The following is a 21,315-nucleotide window of genomic DNA, read 5'->3' as shown; positions in this document are numbered from 1 at the left end:
TTTTCCCAGATCAGGTCCAACAGGTCTCCTTGATATAGTGGCATCACCATATGCAGGTGCGGGGTTGACACCAAGGCCTCGGTCAGTCTCACCACATTTGGGTGGGTAATGCCCTCAAGGAGCTGTACCTCCCGAACCGCTTCCACGCTGAAGGGCACCATCTTTACGGCGACAGTCTGTTCCAAGCCCCGCTTCTGATTCTGGAAAATCTGGCCATCAGTGCCTCCATGCCGGGCAGAATGTTGAATGTGTTGAACGGTCATGTAAAATCTTCCTCCCTAACGGTATCTCGGTTCATTTGGACCTTCTTGACGAACCATTGACCGCCCTCCTTGTTGCGCTTCCTTGCACGGTCGACGTGAAGTCTCCTTTCTCCAGGACGGCAACACCAACAGACGGGACAGGGTCATCAATGGTGGAGGTAGGGACACCAACGGAGGAGGCAGGAGCGGGCTTCTCAAGTCTTACTCAGTGTTGCGTCGGCAGCAGCTCCGCACCGGAGTGTTGGTATTGAGCTACTCAAGGTTTAATATCTTTGATGGCCACTAGCCATTCGCTTGACCGTTTTACCCTTTCGTCCTGCAATATTGACTCCCTGTGACAAACAGTAAATGGTCCAGAGACAATTTCGCAGTATAATCATTGATAGCGCTTGAGTTGAGAAAGAGAGATAAGAAGTTGTGGCTTCATCACACTGTGCGCTACATGGTAGTGGCATTTCCGGCGTCGAAGGTCTTAGAATTTCTTTCGCTGGGAGAATGCTTGGGTAGATGTTGCCACACCAGCGAAGAATTTTCCTGCAGTCGGCGAAGGTATCTCGGTTCTTTTGGACCTTTCTGTAGGTCCATTAACTGCCGTTTTGGTCTTATGAATTTCTTATTTTTAGGGAGAGAATCGACTGGTAAGAGTCTTATCATATTATGAATAGGTGTAGATTCTTTAGTGTCCTTTGAATTTGGATTGTTCTTCTTTTTTTTTTGAAGCAGGAAATCGAATATGCCAATATTCATTCCTGATCCTTCAGAACAGAGGATATGAATAGGAGTACTCCCATTATCCTTTGAGTTTACATCCGCACCATTTCCGACTAGTATTTTGGCTTGATCAATGGAAGTATTAAATCTGACTGTCCAATGGAGTGGAGTTTGCTCAGCTTCATCTTTAGACTCTACGTCTTTCCCATTTTCCAGGAGAGTTTTGATGATATCTATATTTATCCTTTGAAATTACATCCGCACCATTTCCGACTAGTATTTTGGCTTGATCAATGGAACTATTAAATCTGACTGTCCAATGCAGTGGAGTTTGCCCAGCTTCATCTTTAGACTCTACGTGTTTCCCATTTTCCAGGAGGGTTTTGATGATATATTTTCAAGTCAGCAAGTCAACTTCGTATAATTTCCATTCGACCTCAAATTTATATCTAACTCCGATCTACCGATAATATACTCTACGACGTGTTTCAATCTTCTACTGATGGCTACATGCAAGGCAGTACTTCCTCCTATTAATAGCTTCCACAAACATAAGGAAATTGATTATCAAGGCAGAATCTGTAACAAAATAATGTTAAGAAAACATTGAATTGATTTGGCCCACAATTAAACTAAAAAGAGATTTATGTGATTTTTACCTTTTACTTTCACCCATCTGAAGATGATATTGTGAGAGTGAAATCTAAAAAAAATTGATAATTACAATTTTTTCCGATGAAGCTTATTAAAATATTTTTTGTTTCATTATTTGTCACTGAGGGTATAAAGATTTCCGCAAAAAAGCCAAGATAGAAGATGGAGTACCTTTGAATCATTTTATATTCTACTACAAGATCTGGCCAAAGAAATCGGCAAGAGTTTATAATGGCTCATAATAAAATATGAGTTATTATTGCGTCAGCACCCATTCGTAATGTAGTAAAACACCTGGCGGCGACGAGCTTCGATGTCTGTAGTACTCTTCTTCTTCTACGTGCAGTGCCCCACTGGGCTGAAGTGAGGCCTAGTGACCCATTTTTAATCCGCTTCTAGTTGGAGCGACTAAAACTCTGAGACAAGCTGACAAAAATGTCACAAGTCGACAGAGAGGAGTCTCTCTCACCTTAGGAATCGTGGGTGTTGTGTTTCCTAGGTGTGTCATCCTTAGCTCTTCAAGGTTGCTACAGATGAACAGAATATGTTCAACCCTTTCATCAGTGCTCCTGTACCAACGGCACAGAGAACACCCAGTCAGTCCCATTCTATTTAAGTGTTTATTAAACGAATGGATATTCATTGCTCCAGTCACTAGACTCAGCTGTTTCCTCTCAAGAACCAAGAGTTTTTTGACCTCAGGTACAGAGGACGGTCTCTCAATGAGAAACCTTGACTGCCTGACTCGAGACCACTTCCCATATCCCCATTCAAAAGAAAATTTCCTGTCTAGACATCTATTAAAGAAGTTCTTGACAGATGTACGACAGATGGGCAGCGCCGGTACCGGACCAACAAGGGCTGAATGGGCTCCCAGCTCAGCAAGTTTTTCTGCCTTCTCGTTTCCGCGTTAGTCGGACACCAAGATAACTATCAAAATGTTCTAGAGCCCAGCTCTCGCAGAGCCTCTCTGCATTCTAACTAACCCTTTCCTCAGAAAGAGATTTCAGGGTTTCCCGACTGTCACAGCAAATATAGACAACCATGGCTGCCGTAGGGATGGATCTCAGAGTGCATGTAATGGTTAGACATGCGTACCTCTGACATCTAGTCAAAATGGTGCGGCTACAGTTATTCCCCATGAAAGTTCACCATACCAGAGATGCGTAAGAAGGACAGGCCTCACCGCTACAGCGTACAACCAGTGCATAATGTGTGGTTTGAAGCCCCATCCCTTACCAAGTATTCTACGAGTAGACTAAAAAATTACATTAGCCTTGCTAGATTGAGTTCAAATGTGTTTTTTCCACAATAGTTTGTGGTCCAGTGTCACACACCGAGATATCGGAGATGAAGTGAGCTCATTCCCAAACAAGCTTGATGTCGAGTGACACTCTCCTTCTAGTAAAAAGGGTCATCTCTGTTTTTACTTGGCTGTGACACTACAGTTTGTATGATACTAATATTTAATTTTTAAATTTTCTCTCAGTCCTAGTAGAAAAAGAGTCTGAATACCTCATGGTGTTACGGTTTTGGCGAAGTCCGACGGTACTCGGATTAGGCGGATAGTGCCGAACGGGAACCTGAAGCCGTAGCGGACTCGACAATAGCCCTTCGACGTACCAGATCACCACAGCCCATGAATGGCGGCTTCCAGATCTAGGCGAATCTTTTTGACTGCCCGTCGTTGGCCCTCTTGGCCACATTCCCTGGCACTGTTAACGCGGCCAAAGCCACCCTCCCCAGAATGGCCTCGAAACGGTACCTCTCCATCTTTAACGGTAATAAACATATCCCAGATAGTAACGGAAAACATTGTTCTGACTGGTCAGGGTGCCGCATCTCATAATCCGGTTTAGGGGTCCGGACATCCTGCGACGCACCGATAAACGGATTCATAACCCGTCGTGGGGCCGCGGACTGTACGCCTAGAGTAGGAATAAATATTGTGGGAAAAGTACCTACGAAACGGGGAGTAGAAAGATAAAACGTTAAAGCAGTTAAGGTGATGATCAGTTTCCGTATACTTTGTAATGAACCCCAGTTTTCTGAGGAAAATTAGAGTTCATTTTAGTGCATTCCTTTCGTTTTCATATTTCCGCCTCTGAAAATATTTAATTCTCAAATATTCAGTACGTTCATTCCGATAGGCAGAGTAAATGTAAAAAACCGTTTATCTGCGTTTAACGTTGTTTTTCTTGCATGCCGTTGAAGATTTCGACGTTTTTCATATGTTGATATGCGATAAACCGGAGCTGACGACGTTTTTCATTCTTGTCGCATTCTGGAATTTACAGATTTTTACCGTGAGGGGGGGATTTGCCTATAAAAGCAAATTTTCCCCCGCGACGGTCACTTTTGCTCTTTTACTTCAGTCTTTCACGTGGTGATTTCTACTTTTGATTCTGTTACTTCAGTCGTTTTTACTTCAGTTAGTTTAATGCTCCGTGCTTTCTACGATTCGCCGTTTAAGAATAATTTTTTGTTGCATCAGTGATATTATGAATTGATTTTTAGTTTTTTTTTCTTCCCTTTGATTATCCGCGAGTGCCTGAAACAAAGGAGGTAGGTCCCCGTCTGTACCGTTCAGTTTCTTTGTTAGACCTACACCGGTTACTTCTTTGACTTTAACACTGCTGTACTGTATCGCTTTCTGTTATATTTTATCGTTCTTTACCCTGTTTCGCGAGGCTGACTTTTCCCTTCGCTATCAGTCATGGCGCGCAAGCCGTTGGGGTACTGAAGGGAAAGTCCCGTCAACCCCCCTGTCCGCGTCATAAGTGTTGAATCCGAAATCCCTTCTTTTCTATCAGTCATGGCGCGTTATAGCCCTTGGGGTAGAGAATAAAAGATATTGCTCGTCGTCAGTGAAATCCCGTAGTTGCGCTAAAAATTGACCTTTTCTTCGCTTCGTCATGGTGCGTTATAGCCCTTGGGGTAGCGAATAAAAGTCTTGAATAGATCCGCCCTGGTTGTGTTTCATTTCTGGAGAAATACAATTACATCCCGATACCGTATAGCAAGTCCTTAGTATTCTTTTCGTCAGTTCTGGTTGGCGCATTTTATTGAACCTTTGATTTTTTTTTTTTTCACTGCACCCTGTATAAACTTTATAAAGTGCTCGTGACCGGATAGAATTTCCCGAATGTATGTTCGCTTATAGATCCGCTCATATTTCATGCCTAAACATATCTCCCTTGTACATAAAATCAGTTTCCGAAGGTGTGAATAAACTTTTACATAATTTGATTTTGACTACTTCGTTATCGCTACCACCCTAGATAACAGCGAACTCTGTCTCCGACTAGCAGCTACTCTGGTAGGTTTGCTATTCTTCCTAGTGAAAAGAATAGCTGGCGCTCGAGATAAGTATTCTCCGAGGTGACCACTTTACATACAACTTTTTCATTTCAACTGTTAACACGGTTCTTTCTGTTTGTTAATTTACCAAGTGGGGGTGCTGCAAGTCCGTCGAGCACAACGGGCATGCACTCTTCACTCGTCAGCATCCTGAGCGGTCAAGGAGTAGCCATCTTATTAAGTTGAGCTCCATATTGCAATCTGGCTCACACAATCACACAATTCGCTTTTAGCCATTGCTTTCGCTTCTGCCATTGAATTAATTTTACGATTATAATTTTGTCTCTGGAAAGATTCAATTGATTCAGATGGTAGTCATTTGCGACGAAATAAAGGCATTTTTTGACAGAATTAACTTTGGTGGTGATGAATTTAACATTTTCAACGAGTATTTATGAAAAAATTAGAAGAAACCTAGGCTAAGGCAATAATTGTTCTATTCTCGTTCAGTGTATAATATGTGTATATATTTTTCAACTTATATTATGTATTATGTATCTTATATTAATATCATGTCATATCATTGACTATGCAATTGTATGCGCGGAATGGTCTACCTCGATTTTTGCATATTATATTCTGACTCGGCGCAATGAAGTCAATATTGCCAGACTTAAGCCAGTCCAGGGAGAAGAAGAGTGCCGAGGACACGCCCCCTTTTGAACCACAGAATCTAAGTGATCACGGCCGTGAAAGGGATCAAGGGTGTCAGTTCGTTCCTGACCAGCCTTGTGAAATCAGTCATACCTGTACGTTGCAAGCACGCGCTTACGGTTCTCTACGAATCTTCCACACACTACAAGTGCTTCCTACACTACTCTACTGGTAAGTCTACTTGCAGTAGTGATACTTGAAGTGTTTTGTCAGTGATTTGATTTGACCATTACTAAATATTTGTAGTTCTCAGTGCATAGATCTCGATTGTTTTAATTAACCATAGGGTAGGTGCAAGCAAGATGGCTTACAATCTTTTGAAACCTGATAGTCATTCGGGGTAACTGTGCGCAATGCTTATATCTCGACTATGAAATGTATGAAAGAAGGGTTCATTTGGGTGAAGCAAGGGCGCAGAATCACCAAATTAGTTTTTTCATAGAACTGCGCCGTGTGACGTTTTGTTAACTTTTCATTTACAATCAATCAAATTTACTAGTTTTCTTATTAATTTTTAGCATCTCTGCAACTTCTGCAGGTCCAAGTGCCGACTCTGATAGTGTTAAACACTATTTTATTCGATCATGCGCATATTAATCTAAATCTATATTAATAAAAGAGGATCTATGGTTTACTTCAAAATGCTTTATTGTTCAAACGATCGCACCAAATTGGACAATTCTTTTTTTGTTGTGTTTATTATTGTTAGGGCAAGGTTTATATAACAAAATATTCCCAAAAAAAAATTGTACAGAACAGAAAAAAAGGCATTCCTTTTTCTTACGACCAATCGAGAAATCACGATGAGTTAGTTATTATTATCTACCCTAGAAATAATTTAAATGGCAAAACTAGGTTTGCCGGGTCAGCTAGTATATAATAAAATATTTTAGGTTCTGTTAGCTGCTCAACTCTATACGAACGTGAATTCACATTTTGGCTTACTGGGGAAAGTGTGCGCATAGATTCATTGTTGACATTGTTGATTTTATTGGTTGAAACTCGATCATTATTCTCCTATTTGCACAGAAAAACATGAAGAGCTACCAACAGAGAAATGTATCAAGTGTTGTGTTTACCGGAAATGATGTCACGAACAATAGGCTTGTTCGTAGAGTGGTTCAAAACGGTTGTGAACTGTACAGAACAAGCGCAAATGGATTTTCGTCCCCCTAAAATGAAATTGCGCTTGCTCTGTACGGTTCCCAACCGTTGTGATCCACTCTACGAACAAACATAAAGCACTGCTTGTAAAAAGGCGCTTCTGTATTGACAATAGGCAACATTTCTCTAATATTGTAACATTTTGATGACATTATTCTGTAATTTGTTTTGATTGTGTGTTTCATTAAGCGTTCACTCACCCCGTGAGGGTGCGCACGCTTAGCCACAATATATGGGGCATGCGAATGCATTCCGACCTCAATACCACCGACTTTCACTATTAAATTTTTTCCAGAAAAAAAACGTTTTTGTTTGTTCACTTTCCGATTTTTTTATAGATTAGAAAATGCTCTATATTATGAATATGTTTTAATTTTCCTAGCTTCAACATTTGAAGCAGGGTATGGTTTGAAAGTCAAAAGTGCTCACAGTTGCCTCGAATGACTCTATATCTTAACAGAAAAAGAATAAAGAGAACTTTTTATGTTGAATCTTCAGTCCATTAGGTTGACTACCAATTTCTGAAGATAGATATAAATAAAAGCAAATTGTAGACAAGAAAAAATTACGATAATCTGAAACATGCAAAGACCATCTTTTCCTACAGTGTACAGTGTACAGTGTAATATTTTTTGTAGTAAAAAAAACAGAAAAATTGATCCATCTTCCTAAAAAAACCACATAATATAAGAAATAAAACTTTTCATTCAATGCAACGAAAATATATTTTCAATATACTTAAGTTAACGAAGTGAAAACATATTCTAATGCAAACAATAACAGGAAAACTAATTTAGACAGATCAGAAAAAAAATCATCACATAATAAATTCTTGCATGATTAGATACTGACTTCGGTCTACACATAATTCACTAATAAATTGCTTGGCTTTTTTGGTGAACCCGAACACTCTCTCGGATTCAGATAGAACATAAAAAATGAAGATGACAAGTTTCCATATTTTTTTTTTCTTAGCGGAATAAGTTTCAAACTACTCGAAATAATTTGATGAAAATTTGATATGATTAATAGTATTGAGGACCTCTTATATCACCACACTCAAATTTCAATTAGCTTGTTCAGTTTACCAGGGGTGAACTGGGTTGTACATTTTAATGCTTACTTCTTTCATTATTTTTTTTTCGAAAACGGTTCATTTTATCGACACTGAACAAGAGTACCTTTTCTTCAGCTTAATGTTCAATGTATCCAAATTTGTTTTTTTTTAGCATTTTATCATAAAGGGTGTTAAAAGTGTAAGCATTAAAATGTACAACCTAGTCCGCCCCTGGTAAACTGAACAAGCAAATTTAAATTTGAGTACGGTAATTTAAGAAGTCCTCACTACTTTTAATCATATCAAATTTTCATTGAATTATATCTAGTAGTTTGAAATTAATTCCACTAAAATGAATACGATTTTTTTCACCGACCTAGCACAGGTCTTTCAAATCTGCATGATTACCCAATTTAAACATTCTTAATTTAACAGTTCGATATTCAAGATGACCGTTGACGCTTCCTTTCGAATCAGAAAATTGCCTCCTAGTCACGTCAATCAGTTGGCTCTGATTTTGGAGTTCTCGGAACAATGGAAGAAATTAATGGCTGTAATACCGACCAAATTGCAGGATGGTTTCGAATGTCATATATCTTGTGACAATCCTGCGAGATATAATGCAGATCACATACGGTAAGGTTTTCAATGTATTTTTTACAATCCGTATAACAAAAGATGTTTGAAGGTTGATTGAAGCTGCCTCTCAGAGGTTGAAAAAGACGCCAACTGAAATTCTTTTGGATGAGTGGGGATGTTCCGGAAAAGTACTTCCTTCTGTAGGGCATCTTCTACATTTACTTTTGAGTGTAGAGTTGTATAGAGCTGCAGATTATGTTTCTGTTAAAATTTTAAACAGAAGTTCAATAAAGAGGCCATTACTTGGTCCGGCTGCTAAGGTACCTCTTAGTATAAATGGAAATATTTCATATAGTATGACCAGATGTCATATGGATGAATCTGAGCCTGAAATTCCACTTATAAGCTGTTTGCTTGAATAATCAACTCAAGATTGTCAAGAATCTGTGATTTTGAACACTCAAGAAATAATGATAACGCATCTACTATATTATAATGATAATCAAGATGTTCCTTTACCAGATTTAAGCAGTTTAAATCGATCAGAAAATTCAGACACCTACCATATATGGGATCAGACTATCCTGACTATAATTTAGATGATTGATTTTTCTAGCAAACAGAGTATTAGTGGAATTTCAGACACAGATTCATTTATATCCCTTCTGGCTATACTATATCGAATATTTCCATCTTTAATGAAAAGTGCCTTGAAATAGTAATCAGCAGCTCTATATATCACTCAAAAATAAATGAAGAAGAACTCCTACTTGGCTCTGATTTTGGAATTTTCTGAGCAATGGAAGACCAATACCGGACTAATTGCAGGATAGTTTGGAATGTCGTATATTTTGTGAGAATCCTGCGGAATATAATGCAGATCTTTATATGGTAAGGTTTTCAATATATTTGTTACAATTCATTTCACATAAGACTTTTGAAGGTTGATCAAGACTGGCTCTCAGAAGTTGAAAAAGGCAGGGACAGAAATTCTTATGAATGAATGGGGTAGTTCAGGAAGAGTACTTTCTTCTGTCGGACATCTTCTACATTTACGCTCAAGTGCTGAGTTGTATAGAGCTACAGATTGTGCTTCTGTAAAAAAATTGAGTAGAAATTCAATTGGAAACTTAATTGTCCAATGTGTAATGTGTCCGTCACTTAAGCTGCTGCTCTTAGTATAAACGAAAAACCAGAACGAGAAGAAATATCCAACCCAAAGAAAATATGAACTTTAGCTCATTGAACAATAACCTGAATTGTGATTATGAATTGCCTTGTTTAACGTCAATAGTCATTACTCCAGATGTCAACAGATTAATACAGAATCCAATTAGCATTACTAACAATGCAGCTGTGAGCCTACCAGATCTCATAGCATTCTATGCCTGAAAAATCAATATATGACTGTCAAGAATCTAAGATTTTGATTACTTCAAGTATTCAAATCAACAAATAAAGACAAAGCATCATGTAAATAATAGTTAGGATGGTATGATACCAGATTTATGCAGTTGAAGTCGAACAAAAATCTCAGATATCATTGGCGATAATTGCTCAACTCATCTATCGGATATTAGCGGTCTAGTAAACAACACAAAGCAGAACATTGTCTTATTATGAATGTGCAGAAATAGCCAACACCAATTCAACATACTGGTCAAAAATTGCTAGTTGAATTCTGCTCAAAGTCGTGAGAATAAGGACAATTGCTAGTTTGGATGTATTATGCAGTTATTGGGATGAGGTAATGTATTTCTGAATGTAACATCAGGTGTTGTCAGGTTGGTTTCCTGTCACTCCCTAGATATCTTGAAAAGGAAGAGTTCTTTCTAATGTAGCTTAATTAAATATGATATTTATTAATTTATATGCTAATATACATAACATTCTTTCACATTTCAGGATGGATATAACGGGTAGGCTGACACATATATGGCACTACCACTGCATATGATTTTTAGTTGGCCCTAACCAGAGATATTACACACCAAGATAGAGCATAGTGAGAGAGAAAACGTCCTCGAAATATGATAGCTATATGTTTATAAATTTGATCAAAACCAAAGCAATAAACCACATGCAACGATTGATAGAAAGAATCGTGTTTTCCGAAGCTATCCGAATGATGATCAAAACCAAAACAGTAAACCACATGCAACGATTGGTTGAAAGCAGAATTGTGTTTTCCGATGCTATCCGAATTGAATGGTCGACATATTTAGATATTATTTAATCTAAATAAACAGACGTTTTTATTAGGCGATTTCTGTGAGAATGGTGGTAGACAATTATTATTGAACTGCAAAAATGGTGAATTGCTGTGTGGTTTGCAAAAAAATCGTCAGTAAAGGCAGTGGGAAATTCATTCACTGGTAAGTAAACAATAAACAAACTATGTTTGCATAGGAGTAGCTTGGGATATTGGTATTGTTCAACTCATCAACAAATAATTTTCCTCTCATTAGAATGCCCTGCTCGAAAAAGATTGTGGATGGACCAGTTAAAACTGAAAATTACAAAATCTTTCAAATGGGTATATGTTTGCCCTGACCATTTCTATGATGCAGATTTCATCCTTATATTAGGAACAAAATGTTTGAAAACTGAAGCTATTCAATCCAGGATTTCATCGCCTGATCCTGGTGAGTGTACTGAATATTTTGAATGTATTAAGTAAAATCAATCGTTCAAATAATGTTACTATAATGAATCTTGGATAATAAGAACACTAATATCTAATGTTTTGATTTCAGTTTCAGCTTCAGACAAAAGGCCTATGACTCCCAGGACTCATCAGATGTTGGTAGAGTTGGGGAGTTCTCAAAACTGAGTGGTTCTGAATTATCGAAAACTTCAAATACATAATGATACCAAGCCTGATAAGAAAAATACATTACAGAGTAAAAGGTTGGTCAAACGTCAGTACTTCAAATGGAAACATTAACCCTCTAATGCTTCTTTTTTAAAATTATTTCCGTATAGTTTCAAATTAGCTTATGTATAATCTACATCTTTTTTTCGCAAATAGTTACCTGATTTACATTAACACCTGTACTCACAAAATGAACCTATACTGAAGGCGGACATGGGCAGAATAATTTTTTATCCACTTATATGCAACCAGTCTAAAGGCGGACTTGGGTATTGGAGGGTTAATTATATTCTGAGCAAATTTTGAAATAAAACTTTGAATTTGTTGAATCTGACACTACGATTTTCAGCATCGGGAATAGACTTATATCCTATTCCACTGGAATAAAAAGGCAGCTGAATATGAAATGATGTGATTCATTGGCAGATAATGCAAACAAACTGTAGAGAAGATATTTTGAGGAATGTTACCTTTTTCTTGCATAAGATCAAACTGAATGAAATGATGCTGCAAGGTCATTTATTCTATTTCATATTTAAATACAACAAAATAGTGGTGATGATTATTTTGAGACTTATGGATTGTTATTACATTATTTTCTTTCAAAATTTCAATGATTAATATAATAATTTTTCTCTTGTAATAGTGTGATACCTCATATTCAATTGTGCAATATGGTTGAAAACAGAATAAATACTCGATTCAAATTCAGCAATGAATTTAGTAATGTTCAACGAAATAAAAGAATTATGCTTTCTAATCAGTCCCTATTGTTACTAATATTGCATATAAATGTTGAGCTACATGATTATTGTGATATGTTTTTATAGAGCTAGTATTAAGTTTTCAATCATTTAATAGAACATTAAAATTTAAGTATAATTTTAATCAAGATGCATTATTTATTTTGAGAATTGTCTAATACCGGGCATCAGATTTCCTCTGAAAATTCACTTTCATTACTTCTTACACTTGTGGCAGTCGGCTTTGTTTCACCCACATTGAAAGTTTGGCATATTAAAGTAACGCCACTGACATTGCCCTGTTTCCAAATCGCATATCTTATCTATGTTTACTCATATAATTTTTATTTCTAGGTATAATTTGGGAAGAGTTCTAAAGGCACTGGGAGAATACGACAAAGCAAGTAGTGCAATGGCGACGGCGCTTATTATGGAAGAAAAATCCAATCCAATTCCTTTATGTTTAGAATGAATACTTAAAATACAAAAGATAACTCCTATTTAAAAATAAATTAAATTTTTATTTTAAGTGACTTTGACTTTGATTATCTTTATTTTGAACCTGATAGATTTTACTCAATAACATCCATTATATTGAAAAATGTTAATCTTTATTCACATATTATATAAATTGATATCTATATTATATGACATGTAATGATAAATTTCATTGTCTGAATGAAATATAATTGTTGAACAGAATTTCTTTCAATCTCAAACAAACTCGCTGCAGTGACACGAATTTATAAATTTTCCTCCTTTCCATATCTTCTTGTTCCAAACGTATGAAAATATTGAATTTTTTCTACGTAAATATAGCTATAAAAATGGGTTAACATCACTTTGACGAAAGTGAGGTTGGCACTGATAGCTGACAGGAGTGAGTTGCAAGAATATATGAAAATGATGCGCAATTTAAGCTTGACGGAAATGTGTGGAAGGTCGCCAAAGTTGCAAAAAAAAACGTCACGTGTACATTCTAAATCTGAAGAATTCAAGAATAACGGAAAAAATATAATCTGACAGTTTCAGCAAGCCAAATTGGCCATAAAGGTAACTAATCAGTTTTTGTTATTTACCTCCTTTCCTGGGTTTTAGAATTGTTTTCGCATTTATAATAAACGTTGTAGAGCATAACATTTTCTACAAAAATGAGGATTAACTCAGATGCATACCACCCTCTGATATGAATTTCAACTAGTGTTACGATATGAATTGAACTAAATGGAGTACACTCCATCGAAGAAAAGCAGATGCTGACCATGGTTTCTGTCGCATTTGACCCCATCAGAGCAACATAACTTCTTCTCCGATGGAGAACGTTTAGAATTGATGGACTCTTATTCAATACTGGCAAGCGCTACTGAGTACTTACTATACATTAACCCGGAGCACCACGCAGTATGAAGCGATATCCGATTCAATCCCCTCCAGATAGAAAACGGATGGTATGTATGTGAATTAATCCTTATTATTATTGTATTCATTGCGTTTAGGCGTGATCTTTCTTGATTATTTTCTACAAATTTTGTCCGAAGCAATTTTTTTTACGTTTGAACGTTTTTAAGATATATGGCGATGAATGTACAGGATGGGCAAAATTGGTGATACCTGAACTACAACTTTTTAACCCAACGAGATAGAATGTACCATTCATGTTGTCTTTTTTCGATAAACTAATAATGCTATCAACTGCATTCCTCTTTTGTTATTGAGTTATAGGCCAAATTTGAATTTGGGCTATTTCAACATTGGTTATTATCTCCGTTTCTGTTGATGTTGAAATGAAGACACAATACAGACACTTTTTTGATAGCAGTCCTGTGGAGTACTATGATTTTTTCTTACAGGTTTATTTGCTGAGCTATAACATCAAGTTGTATTTTTTCTTAACCGTATTTTAAAATGACTTAGAAAGAATCGCCATTTTTTTACCGTTTCAGAAATATATTATACATCACCCTCAGTCTTTCTAAGTCATTTTAAACTACTGTTTTCATAAGAAAAAATACATCTTTATGTTATAGTTCAGCAAATATAACTGTTGGAAAAAGTCGTAGTACGCTACTGGATTGCTATCAAAAAAGTGCCTGTATAATGTTTTCATTTGAACATCCTATCTTAAACAACAACGGAGATAATGAACAAAGTTGAAATTTTAATTTTGATCGAAATCATAAGAAGATAGAGGAATGTATAGTTGATGGCATCACAAGTCTGTCGAAAATAAACGACCACAATGTGCCATGCATTTTCCTCTATCTTTTTGGGTTGAAAAAGTTGTAGTTCAGGTATCACCAATTTTGCCCACCCTGTACATATATAGAAAACTGCCAAAATCAATCAATTTGGGTTCAGTTGTAGAAAATGTATATTATTTTACTTGCGTTTTATCGATACTACAACCAAATCGGTCAGTTAAAGGTTGAAGAAAGGTACAAGTCCAAAAATAGCAATTTTCATCTGAGATGGTCAAAACGCTCTTATTTTGTAGCTCTATCGATTCAGCAAGAGAAGAGTATTTAGAGTATCATTAAGAAAGACACTACGGCTGTACGACCCGCCCACCACTTCCATTGCTCTAAACAATGTACCTATAACTACGAATGAGAAACTTCAATGTTTTTTGTGATTATCTCTTAATAGTTATTTTGGACTAGTACTGTTCATCAACTGACCGATTCAACCTTAATTATTCACAAAACTTGAATTCACTTTTTCTATATGAACTTCTCGTATGAGTAATACCATATTTTATGATTTTTTTCAGAGTGGTGTTACGTTCATAGGAAGTCCGGCAGGTTCCACTAAAGGTAAGCGCACATACAACGGCATCGGACGGACGGCATGGAAGGAACGGCACGGCAGCGGCGGAATTTTTATGAAGGTATCGCACATATAACATCGGAATCGCCGGACTCCGGAGGAATAGATTAGTTGCGGTGAGGAACCAGCGTTCGTTCTGGAGGAAGAAGAGTTTCAAAAGCGAAGGAATCGTAGACGAATGTGGATACATGACATATGTAAAAAAGGAAGGATTTTGGAGAATATGTTCATTTATTTCCGGACTTGATGAAGGACGAAAAAAAAATGGTTGCTATAATTTCTGTCACTTAAATTGTACAGGGTGGGCAAATTTCGATGTTTTTGCACTACAGCTTTTAAACCAGAGGAGATAGACAAAATCGGATACCCCATTCTCGTTCTCTTTTTCTGAGAAACTTACAATAGTTACTAGTGATTTTTAGCCACTTTCTTTTGTTTTTGAGTTATAAGCAAAAATTGGAAAAATGGCGATATCGAAATAAATTTATATCTCCGCTAATACTGATGATAGAGCTCTGAAATCGAAACATTATACAGGCACTTTTTTACGTAGAATCCAGTGGCGTGCTCGCCTTTTTAGCAGGATTTTTAATTACGAAGCTATGATCCAAAGTTTTGTTTTTTTAAATGGGAACACTAGTTTTCTGTGCAATTTTTTGAAAGCTTAATTTTTACTGATTTCAAAAATATATAACATCTTATGGTTTGTATCAATATAAATAATAGAAAATGGTCAAAAACCTTTTTTCTCAATATTTCTATGGTTTTAAATTTAGACGAGCACAGAAAAATAGAGTTTCCTATAACAAAAGCCGTCTCCTTCCAGCAATGTCATTCTTTCTATGCAGTTTACCAATTTTCACAAAATTTGAATCAGATATATTTAATAAATTTTCATAATAATGAAAAGACTTAAAGAAGGAGACAGTGGTAATCATACGATGCTATATGTTTCTGTGCTCATCAAAAGTTGAAACCATAGAAATATTGAGAAAAAAGGTTTTTGACCATTTTTTATCATTTATATTGATACAAACCATATGATGTTATATATTTTTGAAATCAGTAAAAATTAAGCTTTCCAAAAATTGCACAGAAAACTAGGGTTCCCATTTAAAAAACCATACTTTGGATCATAGCTTCGTAATTAAAATTCCTGCTAAAAAGGCGAGCACGCCACTGGATTCTACGTAAAAAAGTGCCTGTATAATGTTTCGATTTCAGAGCTCTATCATCAGTATAAGCGGAGATATAAATTTATTTCGATATCGCCATTTTTCCAATTTTTGCTTATAACTCGAAAACAAAAGAAAGTGGCCAAAAATCACTACTACTATTGTAAGTTTCTCGGAAAAAGAGAACGAGAATGGGGTATCAGATTTTGTCTATTTCCTCTGGTTTACTTTTAAATGGGTAATTTCGATGTTTTAGCAGCTTTCTGTAGTGCTAAAACATCGAAATTTGCCCACCCTCTACAATTCATTATAATTTTGTACGCGCAGTATTAAGTTCTCCTGAAAACTCATGCTTTTGCCGTGAATTCGTATTTCGTATGACTACCCGTACAAGCCGCTGCATGTAGAGACTTGTAAAATGACGCAGATGCCGCGGCAATCTCCGATTGGTATCGCACATATGTCGGGATCGGCCGGCACAGCAAGCATCGGTCGGAATTTAATTCTCGTTCCTCAATTCCGTCGGATGCGATGCGATGCGATGCCTGCCGTCCGCCCATATGTGCGTTGCTCCATTCAGTTCCATTGAAAGTAATTTATTCCGATCCATGCCGTCCGTCCGATGCCGTTGTATGTGCGCTTGCCTTAAGGATGAAGCCGTCATTGAAGCTTGCAATGATCATAAAATCGTCTTAGCTCACACCATCCTAAGGCTATTTCATCACTGATTTATTCGAAAATAAAATGAGACATTTATGTAGCATTTATCGTTTTGTCTTTCATTTCATAATAATGAATATGTGTGTATATTACATATAATTTTAATTATATTCTAATTAAAAGATAATTCTTCGTTATTATATCTTGAATCAATTATTATTAGAACCTACTGGTATGAAATGTATCTTCTTCCATATTGGCGCATCCAAAAAGCTAAACGCTTAAGGCCCGGGGGAACTGTCAGCAAGGGCCCTGACTCTCCGCTAGGAGACCGATCCTCACAAGATGAGGTGATGACAGGCCTGTGTGTGTTGAACCCAGGCCTAGAACCAGAGAACTGGGCGGTATTACACCACCAGGTTTCAGGGCCGGGCCGGACATAGACTTTCTCTGTTGATGAGAGCTCCATGTCTAGGCTAAAAGCCCTGGACATGATGCCCTATCATGGATTTGGAAGGGTCACCTTCCGGACCAGAGAGAAGGGCATGGGTGTCGACAAAGAGTCGGACACCCAAACCAAGAAAGAGGAAGGAGGGGTTAATCCCTCCTCCTCCACAGGAAGCCCTTTCCACCAAGGCTCTTCCCAAAGCTTATAAAACGGCTAGGAAAGGGCCAGTGGTGGGGAGGAAGAAGAAGAAGAAGAGAGTTGTGACATCCAGCGTTGGCGCAGCTCTATAGATGCCTGCAAGCTTATGTTCAGCATTCCAAGGCTGGATCCTACCTCCTTGGAAAACGCATCCTGGATGAAAGGATAGATATCGCCCTCATCCAGGAACCTTCGGTTACTTCCCAAGGCAGAATTTACGGCCTTAGTAACCTTACTGGCAAGGTAATATCACTTGGATCTGGGGAATTACCCAGACCCTGTATCTTTGTCAGGAACACTATTGACATTTTTGTCCTTACAGGATTCTGTTCCAGAGATGTTACTTCCATCCTGGTAAAACTGCCCATGGAAACGGGCACTAAAGAACTGGTTATCTGTTCTGCCCATTTCCCTGGTGGTACCATGATCTCCCGCCAAACGAAGTTCGAAAATTATAGTTGCCAGTAATATGTTTCTCGTTCCAACAATAATATTAAAGGTGAATATCGGCACAAGGAGCATGAAACTAAAACACCTATTCTCTCAGCGACGTTTCGGAAATTTTATTTCCTTCATCAGGCACATCAGAATATTCGTAAAAATTACATAAAGATTTCATAAAAATAGAAAACGAGATATGATACAAAACAAGTGATCTCTCAACAGGTAGGTACATTCAATCAAGCTAAAACAACAATGACTACAAATATTGTTTTAGCTTGATTGAATCTGACAAATGTTGTTTTAGCTTGATTGATCCGAATAAGAATATCTAACCAATAAAACTACATGGTCAAGAAATGGATATTCCTGAAGAATTTTGTTGGCATAACATAATACATGTTTTATAACGGTTCTCAGCTGAGTATTGGAAGCAGAATGTACTCTAATACCTAATTTTTAAATCTGATATTGCTACCTTTTGTTGTCTTCTCACTGCGAATGTATATAGGATATTTTGAAGATTACATTGAACCAACTAACATATCCTGTTTCCAATAAACAAAGATGAAGATACATAGGTACAATTTTTTTGATCAGTGAATTCTTTTGAATTTCATTAATTTCGTCGTTTTATTATCAATGAATAAAGCAGATTACTTAGTCTTCTTCATAATGTGAATTCTATTATATTGGAGGGGTTCGATATTTGCTGACTTGGCAGCTTTCAACAATATGCCGACCATATCAGAAATTCATTAAAATCTACAATGAATAATTTCAGAAATTTAGTTATAAGTAAACTATAGAAACAACCAATTGTTGAATTATAGTTATAGTTTCTAATAATTAAAAATGAATAAATTTTAATGCATATAATTCAGAAAATTAATATTTAATGGGCCACGATGACACATACATAACCTAAAATAAAATGCTGTTCATTTCAAATTGACGCTCAACTTAAATCCCCACCCCTTATCTTATCATTGAACTCTATGGGAACTCCATCATTCTTTTTCAGTAATACAAGCTAACCTAACCTAACCTAAAATAAAATGCAGGCTGTTCATTTCAAATTGACGCTTAAATTAAATCCCCACCCCTTATCTTATCATTGAACTCTATGGGAACTCCATCATTCTTTTTCAGTAATACAAGCTAACCTAACCTAACCTGAAATAAAATGCAGGCTGTTCATTTCAAATTGACGCTTAACTTAAATCCCCACCCCTTATCTTATCATTGAACTCTATGGGAACTCCATCATTCTTTTTCAGTAATACAAGCTAACCTAACCTAACCTAAAATAAAATGCAGGCTGTTCATTTCAAATTGACGCTTAACTTAAATCCCCACCCCTTATCTTATCATTGAACTCTATGGGAACTCCATCATTCTTTTTCAGTAATACAAGCTAACCTAACCTAACCTAAAATAAAATGCAGGCTGTTCATTTCAAATTGACGCTTAACTTAAATCCCCACCCCTTATCTTATCATTGAACTCTATGGGAACTCCATCATTCTTTTTCAGTAATACAAGCTCAAGAGGAATACCTTAAAAAAAAAGTAATAGCTGGCACAATTTCAAAACTGAACTTTGAAACTTGAAAACTTCAAGTTTAAACTTGCAGGTAAATCTCAAAGATCATCATTCAAATTACCCTCGAAATAATTCTTCAAAACTGCATCTAATATTGCATTACTGTAGCCACTTTTTTTAATTTCATTTAACACCATTTGCATATGTGAAATTTGGATATCTCTTCGTTTAATTTTTTGTTGCAATGTCTTCAATTTCCTTTTCAAATTACTTGCAGTTTGATAATTTTCTGCAGTTTGAGATGCATGATCTACAAATACTTTTTGTTTCGTTGACGTTGATGGTGAATTAATTAATAGATGACTATTTATATCATCACTAACTGAAAAGGTTGTTGGTGTTGCTACAGATATGGATGGTAAATCAATTTTTGGACAAATATTGGGGTCTTCACTAACTGCAGATGTATTCAGTCCAGCTGTAGATGGAGATGGTGCGTTAACATCTGGGAAATTAATATCCACATTCATTGGTTCTTCAATTACCTCAGTTTTAATCTAGAATATGAAAATTCAATATAAGTCCATGGAAAAGTGTTTTGATTTAAATTCAAGAGAAATATGATTTAGTCAGATCAAATGCCCTACTGAAAAAGGCGCATTTCAGCAAGGAAAACTTTTCATCTCCAGATATAACATCTTGTCCTCTATGAAAATGATCTTGAAAAGGAAGCAGACCTAATTTTGCTCAAATAATCTGAGTGAGGAGAAAGTTATTTGAAACAGATAATTTATATTAAAACTTACATGTACCGCTGAGGTTCTTGTTGGATGTCCTGCAATATTGAAAACACTCGGCACAGCATCAGTTTTCAAAAGCTTTTTTTTACCAAATGTTTGTTGATAATCTGATGGCAGGAAATGTTCTCCACATATTTTACTAAATTTTGACGGATGCCAATTTTTCCTTCCTATAGCATTGATCCAGAGTTGTAAAATATCAGGATGTTGGAGAGGGAACCTGAAACAATGAAGTTCAGTAAAAACTGATCAGGAAAGATTGTTTTATGTGATCCCAACACTACGAAGAAAATATATTATAATACTCACCTATGAAAAGGCAATGATTTTTTTATGTCACCTGCATTATGGCATCCGTTAACAGCACAATGCGAAACCATTTTTGTGATGAAATTCCTGTATGTTCTTATTCCACTAAATGTTTTTCTGTTACTGCAAAAACCACTTTTGTTGAATGGGAAACACATAGACTTGAAAAACACTCACCCAAAAACTATACTTAAGCTTTGAAAAAGCACAAAAAATTCTGTTCAACAGCTAACTTTACTTTTTCACAGTAGAAATTCGAAAGCACAGAACACAAATAGTAAAGAAGGACCCTTACAAACCGTTCCTGCCCTTTTATTCCCTCAGGTATCCCCACTTTTTTTCTTTTTCATTATCCATACTTCTAAGAAGGCAAACATCGGTAAATTCCAGGTACCCGAATGGATTCTCTATCTGTTCCACACCTTTAGTGCAAATACTACATTCATAAAATATATAGACATTTTTCGAGTTTCTTAGGAATGTAAATCGGAATTATATGGCTTCTGAACAAATTTTCTATATGATTCTTACTAGAATACTGGCAAAAAGACATTAAACAATGTAATAAAATTTATCTACGAAAATGACATTTAAAATTAGGTTATAATACTGTAAACAAAAACAGCGGTGTGAAGTTGGCTGACAGAATTCCGAAGATGCCCAAAGCGGCGATGGCCGCCAGTGGCGTACGTGAACAAAGATATATAAGGTTTGTTCGTAGAGTGGTTTGCAACAGTTGTGAACTGTACAGAGCAAGCGCAAATGGATTTTCGCTACCTTAAAATGGAATTGCGCTTGCTCTGTACAGTTCACAACCGTTGCAAACCATTCTACGAACAAACCTTATATATCT

At 36.5% G+C, this 21,315-nt stretch overlaps 2 protein-coding genes and 1 long non-coding RNA gene across 6 annotated transcripts; 2 read left to right on the top strand and 1 right to left on the bottom strand.

The window, feature by feature from the left end:
* Positions 1-5,282: 5,282 nt before the first annotated feature.
* On the top strand, positions 5,283-10,739 carry LOC123319405 (protein Tube-like). The gene is made up of 5 exons (XM_044906340.1): positions 5,283-5,813; positions 8,299-8,499; positions 8,552-9,333; positions 9,386-10,189; positions 10,348-10,739. Exons 1-3 carry the CDS (start codon positions 5,581-5,583, stop codon positions 8,862-8,864), a joined length of 747 nt encoding a protein of 248 aa, XP_044762275.1. The 5' UTR covers positions 5,283-5,580; the 3' UTR covers positions 8,865-9,333; positions 9,386-10,189; positions 10,348-10,739.
* A 1-nt stretch (position 10,740) lies between these two features.
* On the top strand, positions 10,741-12,762 carry LOC123319406. 2 transcript variants are annotated; one of them, XR_006538471.1, is made up of 5 exons: positions 10,741-10,817; positions 10,911-11,087; positions 11,199-11,352; positions 11,667-11,872; positions 12,415-12,762. It is a non-coding gene; the product is annotated as an uncharacterized LOC123319406 (long non-coding RNA). The 2 variants fall into 2 exon arrangements; XR_006538470.1 differs by having other exon boundaries at positions 11,667-12,762.
* A 6,247-nt stretch (positions 12,763-19,009) lies between these two features.
* LOC123318921 (THAP domain-containing protein 1-like) lies at positions 19,010-21,064 on the bottom strand. Of its 3 annotated transcripts, none has more exons than XM_044905705.1 (4): positions 20,640-21,064; positions 20,463-20,585; positions 20,160-20,373; positions 19,010-19,910 (listed from the first exon to the last, which is right to left on the bottom strand). In XM_044905705.1, the coding sequence occupies exons 2-4, from the start codon at positions 20,531-20,533 to the stop codon at positions 19,452-19,454; spliced, it is 744 nt and encodes a 247-aa protein (XP_044761640.1). In that variant the 5' UTR covers positions 20,534-20,585; positions 20,640-21,064; the 3' UTR covers positions 19,010-19,451. The 3 variants fall into 3 exon arrangements, with proteins under 3 accessions (XP_044761640.1, XP_044761641.1, XP_044761642.1); XM_044905706.1 differs by having other exon boundaries at positions 20,463-20,589; positions 20,647-21,064; XM_044905707.1 differs by having other exon boundaries at positions 20,758-21,064.
* Positions 21,065-21,315: the final 251 nt, after the last annotated feature.

This window comes from Coccinella septempunctata, chromosome 8 (genome assembly GCF_907165205.1).
Source record: "Coccinella septempunctata chromosome 8, icCocSept1.1, whole genome shotgun sequence".
In the NCBI taxonomy this organism is placed as follows: domain Eukaryota; kingdom Metazoa; phylum Arthropoda; class Insecta; order Coleoptera; family Coccinellidae; genus Coccinella; species Coccinella septempunctata.
This window is presented reverse-complemented; position numbering and strand designations above follow the sequence as displayed.